The 18,428-nt window shown below is 36.9% G+C and overlaps 1 protein-coding gene across 4 annotated transcripts; it reads left to right on the top strand.

Moving 5' to 3' along the window:
• Window positions 1-1,889: 1,889 nt before the first annotated feature.
• On the top strand, window positions 1,890-12,764 carry LOC122327494. 4 transcript variants are annotated; one of them, XM_043222906.1, is made up of 16 exons: window positions 1,890-2,227; window positions 3,047-3,278; window positions 5,753-5,877; window positions 6,241-6,270; window positions 6,473-6,502; window positions 6,960-6,980; window positions 7,294-7,317; window positions 7,863-7,889; window positions 8,372-8,401; window positions 8,616-8,645; window positions 9,933-9,956; window positions 10,150-10,179; window positions 10,364-10,402; window positions 10,981-11,019; window positions 11,656-11,726; window positions 12,367-12,764. In XM_043222906.1, exons 5-15 carry the CDS (start codon window positions 6,499-6,501, stop codon window positions 11,703-11,705), a joined length of 318 nt encoding a protein of 105 aa, XP_043078841.1. In that variant the 5' UTR covers window positions 1,890-2,227; window positions 3,047-3,278; window positions 5,753-5,877; window positions 6,241-6,270; window positions 6,473-6,498; the 3' UTR covers window positions 11,706-11,726; window positions 12,367-12,764. The 4 variants fall into 4 exon arrangements, with proteins under 4 accessions (XP_043078841.1, XP_043078840.1, XP_043078839.1 ...); XM_043222904.1 differs by lacking the exons at window positions 6,241-6,270; window positions 6,473-6,502; window positions 6,960-6,980; ... (8 more) ...; window positions 11,656-11,726; window positions 12,367-12,764 and adding an exon at window positions 4,990-5,322 and having other exon boundaries at window positions 1,892-2,227; window positions 5,753-5,866; XM_043222903.1 differs by lacking the exons at window positions 6,241-6,270; window positions 6,473-6,502; window positions 6,960-6,980; ... (8 more) ...; window positions 11,656-11,726; window positions 12,367-12,764 and adding an exon at window positions 4,990-5,322 and having other exon boundaries at window positions 1,892-2,227; window positions 2,961-3,278; window positions 5,753-5,866.
• The last annotated feature ends 5,664 nt before the right edge of the window (window positions 12,765-18,428 follow it).

Raw genomic sequence — 18,428 nt, 5'->3', positions numbered from 1 at the left:
CAATCCCGCCAACACATCTTCCATTGAGGGAGCAGAGGCCGGGGACCCGGGGGGGGACTCAATCATCACCCTGGCTGAGGTCACTGAGGTTGTTGAGAAGCTCCTCGGTGGCAAGGCACCAGGGGTGGACGAGATCCACCTGGAGTACCTCAGGTCTCTGGATGTTGTGGGGCTGTCTTGGCTGACACACCTCTGCAGCATCGCGTAGACACGGGGGACAGTGCCTCTGGTGGTTCCTCTTTTTAAGAAGGGGGACCGGAGGGTGTGCTCCAACTATAGGGGGATCACACTCCTCAGCCTCCCTGGGAAAGTTAATGCCAGGGTACTGGAGAGGAGAATCCGTCCAATAGTGGAACCTCAGCTTCAAGAGGAACAATGCGGGTTTCGTCCTGGACATGGAACACTGGACCAGCTCTATACCCTCTTCAGGATACTGAAGGGGGTCCTGGGAGTTTGCCCAACTAGTCCACGTGTGTTTTGTGGATTTGGAGAAGGCATTCGCCCCGGTTTCCTTGTGGTGTCCTGTGGGGGGTGCTCTAGGAATACGGGGTAAGGGGCCCATTGTTAAGGGCTGTCCTGTCCCTGTATGATCAGAGCAGGAGCTTGGTTCACGTTGCCGGCATTAAGTCAGACTTGTTCCCAGTGCATGTTGGACTCCAACAGGGCTGCCCCTTGTCACTGGTCGTGTTCATTATTTTTATGAACAGGATTTTTATGCGCAGCCAGGGGCCGGAGGGGGTCTGGTTTGGTGACCACAGGATAGCGTCTCTGCTTTTTGCGGATGAAGTTGTCCTGTTGGCTGCATCTGGCCAAGACGGTTGCAGCTGAGTGTGAAACGGCTGGGATGAGAATCAGCACCTCTAAGTCTGAGGCCATGGTCAGTCGGACAAGGGTGGCTTGCCCCCTTTAGGTTGGTAAAGAGTTTCTGCCTCATGTGGAGAAGTTTAAGTATCTTGTTCACGAGTGAGGGGAGGATGGATCAAGAGATTGACAGACGGATCGGTGCAGCTTGTGCAGTAATGCGGTCAACTATACTGGTCTGTCATGGTGAAGAAGGAGCTGAGCTGCAAGGCGAAGCTCCCGATTTACCGGTCGATCATCATTCCTACTCTCACCTATGGTCATGAGCTTTGGGTCATGACTGAAAGGATGAGATCCCAGATACAAGTGGCTGAAATGAGTTTCCTCCATAGGGTGGCTGGGCGCTCCCTTAGAGATAGGGTGAGGAGTTCAGTCACTCGGGAGGAGCTCGGAGTAGACCCGCTGCTCCTCCACATCGAGAGAGGCCAGCTGAGGTGGCTCGGGCATCTGTTCCGGATGCCTCCCGGACGCCTCCCAATGGAAGTGTTCTAGGCATGTCCCACCGGGAGGAGGCCCCGGGGAAGACCTAGGACAAGCTGGAGGGACTATGTCTCTCGGCTGGCCTGGGAGCGCCTCGATGTTCACACGGAAGAGCTGGAGGAAGTGTCTGGGGAGAGGGAAGTCTGGGCGCCTGCTTAGACTGTTGGCCCCGCGACCCGTCCCCAGATAAGCGGTTGTAAATGGATGGATGGATGGATATATATTTATAATCTTGTGATCATTATTATTTTTGGATTGTCACCCCAAATTGGTAACACTATTTTTTTTTTCTCTTTCATGTTGTCTTTTATATATTATTTTTTTACTAATTTCTATAGGCTAATTTACTCTTGTTTACATGTATATTGTTAATTTATACATTTATATAATCTTTCAAAGTACACAAAACTCTGACGATCCATAAGCTGTTGTAATTTTTAATCTATGAATGTTTAAATTGGCTTGCCAGCAATAACAATCCTTTCCCGACTTTGAGACAGAGAGAGAGAGACACACACAGAGAGAGAGAGAACAGCAGATGGCAGCAATTCTCTATTTAAGTTAGCAGTCCGCCATAGAGAAAGAAAACCGTTAGCATCCGCCATTACAGATTCCCTTCTTTCCAGCGACGACTTTTGGTTTGAATAACGCAAACGTTCTTGTTCCACTTTTGTAGAATATAAAGCATTTGTTATTTAATTAGTTAGTATATCTCTCTATAGGTGTTAACAGAGTTTTGTTAGCAGTCAGTCGGTTGATGGGTGTGGTTTGTCTCTTGCGTAAAAACCCAAAACGTTATAATAACCATAGTCATTTGCATTTGCCGGAATCTTCAACATTATGAAAACCTTTTTAAAATTGTTTGTGATTTTTCTGGTAATGTGCGGTAAGTGCACGATTTATATTATACATTATATATACAAGTTTCGGTTTCATTGTGACGTAGAAAACAGTAGAGTTCAATGGAAAGGAATGTTCTCACATCATTGAGCTTAATTTCCTTTTTAACAGTGCTCTTTTTCACTAAATGTGATATTAGGTTTAGTCTGTGACTTATCACCAAATGATTCTTGGACAGCTGTGTTTATGCAATTGGAGTGATTTTGCTAGAGTGTGCATCAGCGTAGAGAGTAAAAATACATTTTAAAAGTTAAAAAAAAGACAGCTTGAACCAGTCATAACCTTTTAAAGTAACCATATGTGAACAGAACTTTAAAAAACTATTTCTATTTGAGTTGTGTATTGAATAAAAGTAATTTATTAAAAGGAAAAAAAAATTGTCTTGAAATGTATGTCTTAATTTCAGACATTCCTAAATTTAGGGAAACAATGATCTTGATTTATGACCAATTCCAGTTACAACTTTTAGATACGTGTAAAAGGGTCTATTCTAATACTGTTCTGATTTGTGTGTGTGTGTGTGTGTGTGTGTCTATGATACATGATCTAGAAATGCATGTAGCATAGAAGTTAAATAAACTGAACGTTCCTGCATGTAACATCGCATTTAGCCATAACACAATATAGATTATATTATGAGGGTTTTTTTGTCCCCTCATTGTCAAACATCGCCATTTCAGCTTCAGTCTCGCATTTTATTTTTTGTGTGTGTTTTGCAGGTGTGTTTGCGGCTGAACAAGTCAAAGAAAAGTCAATGATGGAGGGAGATTCTGTCACTCTAAACCCTGATCTCACTCAAATACAGAGAATTATTCAGATGCAGTGGAGATTTGGAGATCCGGGTCCAGTTATAGCTCAAATTGAGGAAAAGGAGATCTCATATACCAGTGATAAAGGATTCATTGACAGACTGCAGCTGGATCAAACTGGATCTCTGGTCATCAAGAACATGAAAACAAATCATTCTGGAATTTATAAACTAGAGATCAATACCAACAAAGAGACCTTATATGAGACATACAGAGTTACTGTGTATGGTAAGGACACATTTGTTTTTGACTATGATGTTTTGAGTTTTTGTTGTTTTATTAAATTATACTACATTGAGATTTATAGTGCAGCCATCAAATGTATTTAAAAGTTTTACAGAATTGTGGTTTCACAATACTGTGCAGTTGTTCTGCATATCATTATAGCTGTGACTGGACCAGAGGTGATCACATGAATGATACTCAGAACAGCAGCATGATGTGAACCGTTTTGCTGCTTGTATTGTACAGTTGGAAAAAAAAAAAAATGATATGGAGTGACTTATATTTTACATACAGCTGTCACTTACCAGTTAAAGCTTGGATAAGGTAAAGGATATAAGCACAGCAGTGGTTTAATAAACAAAGAACCAAAAAAAAAAAAAAAAAAAAAAAAAAAAAAAAAAGTACTGATTTGACAGGGTCAAAGGTGCCTTCTACGTCCTAGTAAGCTCCTCATGCACTTCTGGGAAGAAAGGTACCAGGGTGGGGCCCTGAGAACCAGCACAAGCCACCCTTAAGTACCAATCATCCAGCCTTGAGGCCTCGGGAAGCGGTGGAGGTTTCAATTTGAGCCCGATCCCCTCGGCTGCCTGGGCAAGCATAGCCACCATTTCTCGTTGCACACAAACAGGGGGGTAGTGCAGCCTGATTGTGGCAACCCACTCGACACAGGAATGACCTCCGCTGAACCACCGTACTCCAAAGCCCGTAGATCGTCTTGGGAGCAGAACAGTCACACTCGGCTCCAAAGCAAAAACCTGAATATGCAGTGCACTCGCTGCTTATTTATACCCGCGCTGTGATCAGCGGCAGCTGGATACGATTAGCGCATGCCAATCTTCAATTGGCTCGTTTAGATACACTCGAAGTAGATTGGTCTCTCGAAGCGAGATCCCAATTCGTTGGTCATCCGACATGACTTGGAGTGACCAATTGAAAGGGAACTATACTACGTAAAATGTTTCAAACAAAAAATAAAAAACTCCAGAAACTGAAAACCAAGTCAAAACTAACAAACTGCTACTACAAACATATGGCCTGGATTTGTTTGCTGAATTCCACTGGTATTTTGAAATAATTCAAAGCAGGATCAAATGTTGTCTGGAAATACAGATTGTAATTATGTCTGCTGAACATGGAAAAATCCAAGTCATTCAATGAAAAAGCGACTCATGAAATTAGTATTAATAACTGTTGTTCATCTCAAATTGAATACTTTTATTATCCTACGTATGCCTTGTATTGGCAAACATTTGTCTACAATGAAGGGCTTTGTCTTATTTATGCTCAGTCAACACATGTAACTCCTAAATGTTAATGTTTCTCTATTAAGCCTGTTTCTAACAAAAAACATGCAAAAATAGCGGATTAAGAAAAATATAGTCTCTATTTGTGAGCATGTTAATGAGTGTTTCTGCTTGCTGTCATCAATCTCAATTGTCCATGTTGTACATTAACCTTATTGCGCACGTGTACATTTGCACCCATTATACAGCAGAGTAAACTGAATCAACGCACACGCAAACATACATATATGTTAAATAATAAATACGTTCAAATGAAGGGATGCATTGTAAATTGAATACAGTACTTAAATTAGATTAATACAATGAACAAATGGTTCCTAAATGCCTTGTGTAGTAACTATATCTTTAACTGACAGTAAAACTTTAAATCTCTTTGAATCTAAGAAACTCTTTTAATCTCTTTCTTGTAGAGTCTCCATCTGTTATAGATGCTGGTGAAGCAGAAAGGCAGCTCATGTCGGTGATGGAGGGAGATTCTGTAACTCTAAATATTCCTCAACTACAAGGAAACGAGCTGATAGTGTGGAGGTCTGGAGATGACGGAAAACTCATAGCTAAACTTGATATAGAGACCAAAAGCTCACCATTATATTATGATGAGAGATTCAGAGACAGACTGGAACTGGATCAGACCGGATCTCTGATCATCACCAACACCAGAACCACAGATTCTGGACTTTATAGAGTGAAGATCAGCAGCAACAAACAGACCTTATACAAGAGATTCACTGTTACTGTCAGCGGTGAGGAACTCAACAAACACACATAAAAAACCCCAAAGAATAACAACGTAAACGACAGGACCCTACTGTGAAGTAGGAGCTAATTTAGTTAAGAAATTCCTATATAAGGAGTTCCACCATGTCATTTAGACCAGTGATCAAAAAAAAAAACTCAGAAACAAACCAGGAAGTAAGATTTTTGGCACCTTTTTATTCGTCAATTTTTATTTCAAAACTTTGCGTAGCATGAAAATCCAACTTTTTAACAGTGTAAACAACTCTGAATGCATTTTACCCTCCCTTTAAAGGGTTCAGATCATGAGAAATCAAGCAGACCATTAAAATAGAAAAGCTTCAGTGTACAAAGACTTTTTCAGAACTCAAAAGGTTTAATAATGTTTGCTGTAGATCAGACACACATTCACCTGACTGTCTCTATTTATCTCTACAGAACCAGGTCTTTCTTCAGCTGCTGTAGCAGGGATCATCTGTGCTTGCTTGATTCTGGTGCTAGCTGCCACCGCTGCTGGTGTTTTTTTTATTTACGCACGAAATCTGAAGTAGACAAACAAAATTGTAAGTATTACAGATGATACAGCAAGAAAAATTGATGCATGACAGTAGATACTTAAACTGCATAAAGCTTTCATATTGATAAGACTTATATTACAATTTATGACCTAGTTCCTAATTTACTGCACTATCTTGGTATATTTTTAATATTAGTTTTGATATGTCTGATGATCTTTATGATAAAATGTCATTGTATAAAAAAATCTTTTAATATCTAGTCATGAAAGTTTGGAAGAAGATGACGAGTAAATAATAACAGATTTATTTAGTAATATGGTGTTAGGTCTCAGTGTTTCTGTCATGTTCCTCTTTTCATTCACAAATAATATCCCAATTTGTCTTTCTATGTGCTGCTGTGACATGAAGCGAAAATCTCGGAACGACAAGATGAAACATGTAAGTGATGAACTTTCAAAGTGAACTTTATGGTGCTTCAGCAGTCTAAACATATAATATGATTTGTCGTGGTCAGTAATTATGTATTATAAATGTTCTGTTTGTATTTGATTTAGCGTAGTAGTTATTGAATTGTGTATATCTCATTTATTATCTCCTAATCGACATTTTTTTTATTTCTTTGTGCTGCTGTGACATTAAGTGGCGATCTCTGAAAAACTAAAGGAAATGTGTAAGTATTGCAGCTAAATATGATAAAAATAAATGCTGAGTAAATAAGTAATAGATACAATATTTTTTATGTCAAAATGACAGAAACCACTTATCTGATATAGTATTATTCATTATTAATGTTAATTATCATGCACTTGAGGCTATTTATTGTCTGTTGTAGTAATTTGTTAATTTGTAATTTCTCTTTAAATAATTCAGGTTGAAGAGTGAGTAGAATAACATCACCAGTTTTTGATTATTGATTTGATTATTTATTCATTTTCAAAACCTGCGTCTGAATTGTATTTAGATATTTTTACAGACCTATTGACCTATTTATTACAGACTATAACGCAGACGATGAAATGATTTAGAAGCACATGAAGAATCACGTATTATCTTCTCAGTGTTTCTGACTTTTATCTGTTCATTCACTGATGATCTAAATGTTTCTGTTTCTTTGCTGTGACATGAAGCTGAGATCTCCACAAAACTAGGTAAGGAAACGAGTAAGCTGAAATGAACATAAACATCACTTAACTGATCTTTATATAATATATAAATTAATATTTACTAGTACATTATGAAATTAAGTGACACCTAACAATAATGGTCTTTAGTTAATGTTATTTAATGCTTTTATTTAAATTAAAAATGTAAATGTTGGATAGTTAATGCTTTGTATGTTAGGTAATGCATTTACTAACATTATCTAACAATCAGCCAGACATTAGTTTTAGTAGTTTAATACTCCTTGTTTTAATTGGTAATACTGTTTTAACTCTTTCTATATGCTGCTGTGACATGAAGCGGAAGATTGTGAAAAAGAATTGCGTAAGTATTAAAATTGATACAGAAAAAGATACAGCTGTGATTAAGTGCATGACGTGAAAGTGAAAGTGAAAGTGAAAGTTACTTTTAAAAAAGGTAATGTTGCGTTACTCCATAAAAACGTAATTACATTGCTTTTTATGGAAATTGATGTTACTTTTGCATTGCTTTTGTCATCTGGGCTAGGCTTTTATTTATTTATTTATTTTTAATATATATATATAATGTTTTATTTTGGCAAATGTTGAATGTGTTCTCTACCATAGTAAACAAAAAAAAATTAGTTACTTTTTTAGAACGTAAGTAATTTGATTTTGTAAATCATGCAAAACTCTGATGCTGTGTTATTGTTTTTTTTTGGTCAATTGAGTTCATTATCTGTGTATTTAAAATGCATTTCATTATTATTAGAATTAGTATTGTTTAATTATTTTCAGTAACAAGCTGTATTGTTAATTAAGAAATTATGTAGAGCCTTATATTTGGTGATTAAGAGTCACAGGATGTTCATGTTCATCTGTTTTTATGTGCTGCTGTCACACATGAAGCTGATGTATTAGAACACCATCAAACGTGTGAGTATTACAGCTGATACAGCCACAGGAAAAATAAGCTTTATTGTGCTTTTTCATCATCAATATTTATATATTAAAATATTACATTACAGTGTAAATGTAAAATACTGTTCACATTAATTTACATTAATAATGACTTTAACTTATGTTCACGTTTACAAGATTACTGTAATTCAAGGGTTTCTATATTGATCTGATCTGATCAGACACACCTGAACAAGTTAATCAAGGTCTTCAGGATTAATAGAAAGCTACAGGCATGTAGGTTTGATCAGGGTTGGAGCTAAACTCTGCAGGAAAATGAATCTTGAGGACCAGAGTTGAGAAACCGTGCTGTAATTGTTACTGATTTATTAATATAAAGTTGTACAGAAGATGAAGTGATTATTAGAAGCACGTTTCAGTGTTTCTGACATGTTTATCTGTTCATTCACTTTCAATTTCATCATTTCTTTGCATCTATGTGCTGCTGTGGCATGAAGCGAGGATCTCTGAAAAACTAAAGGAAATGTGTAAGTTTTACAGCTCACACAGACAGGAAAAGAAGATTTATGTGCTAAATTTTAAATATATATTCTATTGTTTTTATTTTTCATTTTTATTTTGATTCTGCTTGTGTTTGATTCAGTGCAACTATTTTTCAAAAATGTTAGATTGTCCAGTATTGTACGTTATGTTCATCTTATCTCCTCATTTCTGTTTGTCTCTGTGCTGCTGAACCTGAAGTGAAGGACTCTAAACGACTAAAGGAACTGTGTAAGTACTACAGCTGAAGAGACAGGAGAAACTGAGCTGTGTTGGAAATGTAAACATACAAAATAGTTTTTCAAACTTGTGTTGGATTTAGTGCAGTATTGAGGTTTGTATTGCGTGACATTACTAGTGTAATGTAATGTGTACCGGTCACTCTTATACAAATCATTTACAGACAAAACATACAAAAACTCTCTGTTTGTGATGCAGCTACCGCTTCATCTTTCACCAAAGTTTCCAGCAAGCTCTCCTTAACACTGCCTCGTTTAGAAACCAAAATGTTGAAAACAAAGATAATCCTGGAACCATCCGCTTGTCCCTGCCGTTGAGATCTTTCTGAAATTTACGGTCACAAGCAAAAACTGGATGAGTGCGTGAACATTCAGTGTTAACACGTCAGTAATTATAATTAGTTCTACTAACTTCTTTCCACTGCTGCTGTGTCCTTTTTTTGTTCCTCATTCACTGCTAAAACTTCACAAGATACAACTGTTTCCACCACAGCTTTGTTTCTTTTGACTGAATAGATGCTAGAACTGCCTTCTTTACGTTGTATGTGATGAGGACGTAGAAGATCTTGATGAAGATGCTTATTGCAGCACAGCAGTGATAGAGTACATGTAGTACCTTGAGTTAAATAGAGTCGGAGTGAACCTCAAACTTCCTAAACTTTTTACACTTTGATCGTACTTCTCTTAATGTATGAGTTGCTCCTGTTGTGACAGCTTCTCACACCCCTTTGGTGTCCCACATCATCTTCCACTCTACAGTTAGTGACCATTTGCTCAGGATGTAATCATCCTAAATGGTCTACAAACTGTTGTTTTACTAATTCTTGATAATAATTAAGCCATTTTGTTAGATGAGCATGATCAAACATTTATTGTGGAGTGGAATCTGAGTCGAGGCAGACTATAGATTCTTACAAAGTCATTTACATAACGAAGTGATTTTTAGAAATGCATAAAGAATCAATATCTTTTCATTAGCTGCGTTTCCATTCGCGCAAAACGTTGGCGATATTTGATAAATGTAGATAAAAAATGTATTGCAAAATGCCAGGGTTTCCATTTTCATTATTGCATTTTTGCAAGTTACCCAATTTTCAAGGCCCTGAAAAACGTTTTGAGTTTTTGCGAAATTGATGCGTTTCCATTTAAACGTATTTTCAATTCGCAATTTTAATTTGCGCAATTTGAAAGGTAATGGAAATGCGGCTAGTGTTTCTATCATGTTTTTTCTGTTAATGTCTCCTTGTTTCTCTTGTTTCTATGTGACTGTTACGTGAAGCAAAACACTGTGAAAAAGAATTGTGTAAGTATTAAAACCGATATAGAGATATAGATTTGCTTTATTGTGCTACACCACTATATTTGTCCATGTATCTATGAAAATACATTTAGCATCTCTGTAAAAAAAAAAAAAAAAAAATAAGTCGGAAAACTTCATTTGTTCACTCTCTTATAATCATCTCGTTTCTGTTTCTATGTGCTGCTGTGACATGAAGGCAAGATCTCTGACAGACTAAAGGAAATGTGTAAGTATTACAGCTGATACAAAGAGAGAAATGCTACAGTATATAGTGCTGTGGATGTCTATTGTTAAGAAAAAGTCAAGCGGATGGTAAAGTGATTATTAGAAGCACTTTAAGCATATTGCATCTTCTCAGTGTTTTTGATCACTTTGCGGTTATGTTTACAAATTTTTGTGCCTCTGTGCAGCTTCGAAAAAGAAAGGACAGAACTCTGAACAAGAAACACGTAAGTATCACAGATGAAGCAGCAATAAATCTGTTTTAAGTACTTCATCTTAAAATTAGCAACGGTTAGTACTTGTCAAAAGCCTCAGGTGACAGTCGTATCCAACAATGAAAGATAAGGAAATGCACCTGTGACCCCAGATTTCAGATAACAGTATGTATTCACACAAATACATAGAAAGAGTCATTGATACGATTTTAGTTGCATGTAAGACAAGTAAGTCAATAAAACACTTTTCACATTATCGTCACAAATACCTGACAGACAAAATAGGAAACGTATGTGTAGTTTCAAGTCCAAACTTTTTTTTTGATGTGTCTTATCAGTAGGGAGATATAGAGCTCCGCCCACTACATCCTGTGCCCAATGAGTGATGACTTGTTTATTATCCCAATTTATGAATGTCTGAATATAATTATTTTCACTCTGTTTCATATACAACAGAACTTTATCAGGCTCCTGAACCAGCTAAATGCTAATAATTATCACCAGTAACAAATAAATGATATGAATGGTATGGTTTATTGTTAATTTGCATCAATGATGCTTTACCTAATGTAATGTAATTCTGTGTGCAGCTTTGGTTGATGCCATGATCAATGAAGACCAAGAAACGGGTAAGTATTACACAAGAAGTCTGTTGTTTTCTTATCTTGTTCTATCTTTATTGTTCTATTTTTATTACCAAAATATTAATATATTAATCATCAGAATAACTAAGTAATACCTCGATTGCCCAAATAATTCTTATTGTTATAATTGCCTATTCAATATTATACTTAAATGATAACTTTAGTATGCGCATTACAAATACAAATCAGACGTGAAGAGCTTAGGGATGCTCATTTTCTCTGTCAACCGTTAACTGATGAGATTAAAATGTGAAATTGGTATTAAATTAAACAAAATCAAAATACAAACAAATATACATTTTATGTGTTTAATTTAATGTGCAAACATACACCATAACAGTAACAGCAAAACCTGGATTCACACAGTTAATTAATAAAAAATAATTTCATTAAAATATATTAATAAAACATATTTAGAATAATGTAAATACAAAAAACAGGATGCATAAATATTTTCACATAACTGACAAATTAAGTTTGTGCATATGTGCACAATATGTTCGTATGTGTCTTCTTGAGCTGCTGCATTTTATTATGCCTTTTATACAGAGCTGCTTCTTCGCATATATAAGAGGAACGGGCTCTTCATTTTACTGTTTATGTCTGTAAATCTGTTTCCAGGTGATGAAGGTGAAAAAAAAGGGCCAGTTATTATGAAGACACTGTTATAAGTCTAGTGAATAAAAAGAAAGGTGAGTCTGAATACATGGTGAGTAGCTGTCTTTAAATGTAATATTTCATTGTAACTAGTTTCTTCATCTGTACACTAACACGCACATTCTCTAGAAAGCTTTATTTTTACCCTTTATTTCAATTCTGCTGTAAAGCAGCTCTAAGAAAGAAATAAGTTGTCTGTTGTAGTATGTAGTAAGACACAAGGTAATTCATTTTAACGTGATCAACTGGAGTTCGAATCCACTTTTTTCCCAAAATTGTTCTGCTCAGTCCCTGTCAGTGTTTTCTCAGCCATCCAATCAGTGGAGGGGGGGACAAATACTACACTGACCCGACCAATCACCTTACTTATATAACAACTGAACAACAATAGAGACATTGATATTGCTGGTTACTGCATTTTTTTTTACCCCTCCTGGGATCACCACCTTAATGTGGCGGAGGGGTTTGAGTGCCTGAACGACCCTAGGAGCTATGTTGTCCAGGGCTATATGCCCCTTGAAGGGTCTCCCAAGGCAAACAGGTCCTAGGTGAACTTGTACTTTCTAAATTTCATTCGTAGGTCAAAATATAGGACGTTTTCTACGGACTGTTGATAAATGAGGGCCCAGGTCTTCTCTCTTGAAAATTTCTGATTATCTCTGTGTTTCCTTTCAGACTCAGCTGGAAAAGGAATGAATGAAGAAGCACATGTTTTAAGTGACTGAGCAGCAGACAGCTAAGCCACGGGGAGTCTGATGACTTAAAAAAAAAAATTGTGAAAACTGTTGCTAAAGCATCAACATTACTCAAAATTAATTCGCTACATATACATAATCTTATCCTTTACTTTATTTAAAGTGAAAGTAAAATAAATATGCTTGCATGTGTTACTTTTTGTTTGCTTGCCGTTAATTACATAACATAAGTGGCTTTGGAATATAAGTAGCAGAACTTTTCAGATGATAAAATTAATAGTGAAGGTGAAATATTGTTGAATTAACTAACATGATTCATATTCTTTTGGTTTCTGTAAACAATATTCTTAACAATTACAAATAAAAAAAATAAAAACACTATTGAAGTCAAAGGGGTCCAAAAACTTCCTGACTATGAGCATTCTTCAAAATATCTTCTGTTATGGTGAGGAGAGCAAAGAAATTCCATACAGGTTTAGAACAACGCCAGTGTCTGACATAAGCTACCCTATTACTTCACAGGCTTTATCTCTAACTATCAGCTTGTGGTGAGAAGCTGATTGGTGACAAGGACATTTTTCTAAGTTTTACCAAAGATGGCATCAGCAAGTGCACCTTTTCCAAGACCTTTTTTGCCTTTGCCTAATTTCACCAGTTACATGGCTTAGATAATCCAACTGGAGATTCCTGGCCAGAAGCCAGGGAACGGAAGGTCAGAGATTGTTTCATACATTGCCCAATACTTGTGACAATTTGGAAGATGCTATTACAGCTTTTGAAGAGTTTTTGTTCGTCGACACCACTGTTGGTGTCCATAATCACATCATTGTCATCAAATTGTTGTATTACGATGTTCAGTGATGACCGTGAGCCATGTGATCAGTGTTGGGTGTGAGTACTGTGTCGGGGGAAAAGGTTTAAAGACTTGTTAAGACTTAATTGTCTCATTAACTTAATAAGTTAATGGGATAATTAAGTGACTAGTAACTGCGGCATCTGCTAAATAAGAACTGCAATAAGACAAGACATTTTGCACAAGTTCTGCTCCTACTCATTCAGTTACTAGAAGTTTATATCCTTGATCTGCATGGTTTGTGATGTGACCATAAATACTACACCAGCTGCTAAACCAATGACTCTTCAGCTAACAGGACTCCAGGATAACCAGCATCCATTCTGCCATTCTTCCATTTCGAGGTCTAGGTGTCCACAAAAAGCTCATCCTGTCGACAGTAAGTGTGATCTTGCATGCAGTAAGCTTCAACACTTTTCTTCCTGTTGCCTTTGGGAGGATAGCTGGTGTCTTTTGTAAGGAGTGAAATCAAAAACCCGCAATGCAATAAGATTAATCTGAGAAGGGGTTTTCCAAATGAACAAAAGGACTTCAAAAACCATCCCTCCCTGTTGTTTTTACAGCACCCTCCTCACCACTGCTCTTCCTGACTCCCCTCCTTCTGCCCAAAAGATTTGGCTTAAGGTTCATTAAGAATAAGGCGTTATGTCATTTGAACCTCAATTTCATGTTTGGTCTCATCTGAAAAGTCTCAGTGCAATTGATAAATTGGTCTCAATTTCACAGTAATCACTTATACTATGGAGAAGATTAAGAACTTGGTAGAACTGTGTTCTGTTGAGAAGGAGGTGTGTCCTCCTTTTGGGTCTCTGAACGTGTTCCAGCCAGGTGTGACACTGGAGCACGGGAACCTAAACACCAAAAGGTTTATACAACTACATTTGGGATCTCTTTGTCTGGTCTGAGAATATAAGGAAAGTGACAAAACACAACAAGGTGATTCTGTAGTCAGATCGGCCCGTAGTGTGGTGTGTGTGTGTCTCTCCTTACACCATACTATGTAGTTTCTAAAGACAAGGTATAATGACCTTTTATAGTTGTTTTGTTTTGTTTATGAATTAAACTAATTTGGAACATATTCTTGCCTGGCAAAACAATTGTTAATATCGGTTAAATTGTAATATTGTCTGAAATCATTATTATTTGTGCAACCAGCAGCTGACCAATTAAAGAGAATTAATTTTAAATCTATGTAATGCATGTAAGCTCCACTCACGTATTACATTTTGTTTTTATTGTTTTACAGTTTGAATACATCATCTACAGATGATCTTCCTGCAATTCAAATACTGCCAGGAAAAGGCTTTTAAATGCACTTCATCTTTTTCAGCACACGATGGCAGCAGGAGAAAACAGAGACGTGAAATGTTAGTAAGTGGTATATCGATCCCTCTCTTTCACTGTCATGTGTACATCACATCTGTTCATCAATACGATAATTAAAATAAATGGAAAAAACTGTAAAAGCATTCACAGCCAATAAGCTTTGATATTTTAAATCATTTTTATTATTATACATTTTCTATTCCTTATTTTATTGTAGTTCACCATCATCATAAAAACAACAAACACACAGAATATTTCTCACATATTTTAGATTTCAATAAGCAGCAAAACCGTTTATATCAGCTCCTGAAAGACTGAAATATCAGCCTGAGGAGCAATTTTCGTATTGAGCCACAAGAGGAAGCTACAGGAGATTCATTAAGAGAGTGAAAGTGAAAGTGACCGAGTGTGAGCTCACACACACAGAGAGAGAGAGAGAGAGAGAGAGAGAGAGAGAGAGAGAGAGAGAGAGAGAGAGAGAGAGAGAGAGAGAGAGAGAGAGAGAGAGAGAGAGAGAGAGAGAGAGAGAGAGAGAGAGAGAGAGAGAGAGAGAGAGAGAGAGAGAGAGAGAGAGAGAGAGAGAGAGAGAGAGAGAGAGAGAGAGAGAGAGAGAGAGAGAGAGAGAGAGAGAGAGAGAGAGAGAGAGAGAGAGACACACATGCAGTGTTTCCATGTTTTATGGGGACTTTCCATTGGTGTAATGGATTTTATTCTGTACAGACCGTATGTGATATTGTTCTACACCTAAACCCAACCCTTAAAGGAAACTATTGGCATTTTTAGATTTTTAGAAAATTAAATAATGTATGTTTTATAAGCTTGTTTCCTCATGGGGACCTAAAAAAGGTCCCCACAAGGTCAAATTTTACTGGTATTCCTATTCATGTGGGGATATTTGGTCCCCATCACGTGATAAATTACAGCAATTACACACAGCAGTTGGGGGTTCAGTTCCTGCTTTAAGGTCGTGGACAGCTCTTTACATTCTTCTCCCCACCTACAGTCCTACAGTAACAAATATAATAAAATTAAATATTTCATATGTTGCTTTAAAACATAACTACGCATGTTCATTTGAATGGCCTTCAAAGAAGAAGAGTGTAGTTATAACATCTACCAGCAGAGGTGATCATGAACAGGAAGAGAAGAGAGAAAACACACCATGAACCTCGATAATACATATACTGTGAAAATCCACCAGATATTATATACCCATCTCAAGCAGAGGATTTTTATAACCTTCACTATAATAAGCATTTAATCAGAGTTCGGTGAGGAGAGTCTGTTGATATTTCCTCATCAAACACAGATGAATAATATACTGAGATCTTCACAAGATCTTCAAGTGATGATGACCAGATCAAATCTGAATTACAATCAAAACCAGGATCAGGCGAGGACATTACTCATAACATAATTTAGACATATTCTGTCGCTGGTGTGTCTGTGTGTGATGTTTGACCTTTTGGCCTTTAGCCAAAATTATTCACACGGTGACATTAAACAGCCCAAAATCGTTTGTAAGTGGTTCAAATTTATATAATATTATTTCAAAGAGTAACACTGGAGAAGTCATTAAGATTCAAATGGCTCTTCAAGTTCACACAGATGTTTAGATCCTGATCCCGTACAAACTCTCATTATCTGTGTACTCTTCTGTCATTTTAAACAAACGTGATACATCGACCTCATTTGATCATATACAGCAGATATGAATGCTATCGTTTAGTATTAAAACAATGCACATCCATTTTACAGGCCCACACGCATATAAGCATTAGGACTCATTGGCTGCTGAGGGCAATTTCTTGAAGAACTATCAGTGTTTGTTTTATCAGAAGCTCATTGTGTTTAAATTGATCACTTGCTTCTATATTCTCATAAAATGCATTTTTGCTGATGCGAATTACTAAGCTTTTTGCCCTGAATCTCTTGCCGAAATGTTGTTCAAGAGGTGATTCAGTGACTGATGAAGCTGATCTCAGTGTTTAGTTTGATTACGGTTTGTGAAAAAAAACGCTGGATCAAACAATGATTTTAAACATCTGAACTTGATCAAGCTAAAACCTGTAGATCATGGGGTTCAACAACCATGTATGAAAAAAAGCTGAAATAGTCAGGATGAGAGATAAAGGTCAACCTAGAGCAGAGTGAAACAGAAGAAGTGACTCATGTTCACATATTTATTTTCGTGATCTTGTTTTCTTCTCCGCTTCTCTTTCACACTTTTTTTCACTCCGGCGGTCAACGTCTTCCTAGAACTGATTAACAGTATGTTTTCAGAAGAAAGTATTTGTGAATGTGAGAACGTGAGACGGATGTAATTCAGTAAACAACTGCAACGGTTGTTAGGCAGTTTCTGTGGAATTCTGTTGCTAGGGTGTTCTGGGAGGTTGCCAGGGTGCTAGGGATGGTTTGTCTGGTGTTGCTAGGGTGTTCTGGGTGCTTATCGTGTTGCTAGGCAGTTTTTGTCACAGATCATTACTATGCAGTTCTTAGTACGTTCAATGATCTTCATGATCAACTGACCTGCTTTATAAATCTGATCACACACATAATCAAATAATATATAGGTTTTTGTAGCAGCTTCTAGTGATCACATAAAATAATTATTAAAATATATTTTAATAGATTATGGAAATGCTAAACAGTTAGCTAGCACTTAAAAAAAGAGTTTATGTGAAAGTTTTTAAGGCCTATGGCTTTAAAATAATGCTGTTGAACCTAAAAGCTTTATTTTATTCCATAATGTTACAAAGTTTCAATACTTTATGTCTGATTATCATGTAGATGCCTCGTAGGCCGTCCGCCATTTTGTAATGTGCCACTTGACGTCATTTACCATATCACCAAATAATCATAAACTCAATATTCAAAAGATGCAATCCTGCACAGAATGACTGAATGGCTCTGCATGAACCTACAGAAAGCATACTTTCCTGTTTTAAATTTAAAAGAACCACACTAATAGCACATTTGAATAAACTCCCTTTTTTTCATAAGCGAGTTTTCTCTATCATCTGATCTCAGCTGATCGTATATTCACACAAAACGTGTTTTTATGAATTATTCAGACTTTGTGGGGATTCAGTGAATGACGCAGCTGATGCCCGTGGTTTAGTCGATCAGTGGAGTTTGATTATGATTTGTGGGAAGCAGAGAAACACACACAATGATTTTAATGATCAGGCCTGATCAGGCCAAGCATCTGTCGGTCATGGGCTTCGACGGCCATGAGCGCAAAAAATGTGTTAAAATAGTTGTGATGAGAGATAAAGATCAACATAGAGCGGTGTGGAAATATAAACTGAAGACTTCACTAAAGTTCACACATTTATCTTTGTGGCTACGAGCGTGTGGGCTGTGAATTTTTTTCTTCTCGGCTTCATTTGACGCTTTCTAGAACTGTTCAACACCCTTTAACGGGATGAGATCAATGGTTGTCCACTTTTGAAAGTTTAAATATGAATATTGCACCATTTTATTCTTTTAGCGCTTTTTCCGTTAAATGGCACAGTGTCTCCGGTATTGCACTCTTAACCCAAATTAGTTGACATTACTAGAAAATTGTGTGGATACCTGTTGCACCGAACCATTTTAGTTGAATCTAAACGGGGTAAGTTGTATGAACGTACAGTCTTAAGTAGACTATTCAAGTTTACAGTTGTAGTCAACACTTTAAGGAGCCAAAAACCTGCCATGCAGTAAAACTAATCTGAGAAGGTATCTCCAAAGGAACAAAGGACTTCAAACCCTCTCTCGCCGTTGTTTTACGACACCGAAGATTAAATAAAACATTGTAGAACCGTGTTCTGTTGAGAAGGGTCTCTGAAAATGTTCCAGCCAGGTGTCAAGTATGCTTT

This window comes from Puntigrus tetrazona, chromosome 22, assembly GCF_018831695.1.
Source record: "Puntigrus tetrazona isolate hp1 chromosome 22, ASM1883169v1, whole genome shotgun sequence".
In the NCBI taxonomy this organism is placed as follows: Eukaryota; Metazoa; Chordata; class Actinopteri; order Cypriniformes; family Cyprinidae; genus Puntigrus; species Puntigrus tetrazona.
Note: the sequence above shows the minus strand (reverse complement) of the source record. Positions and strands in the feature narration are given on the sequence as shown.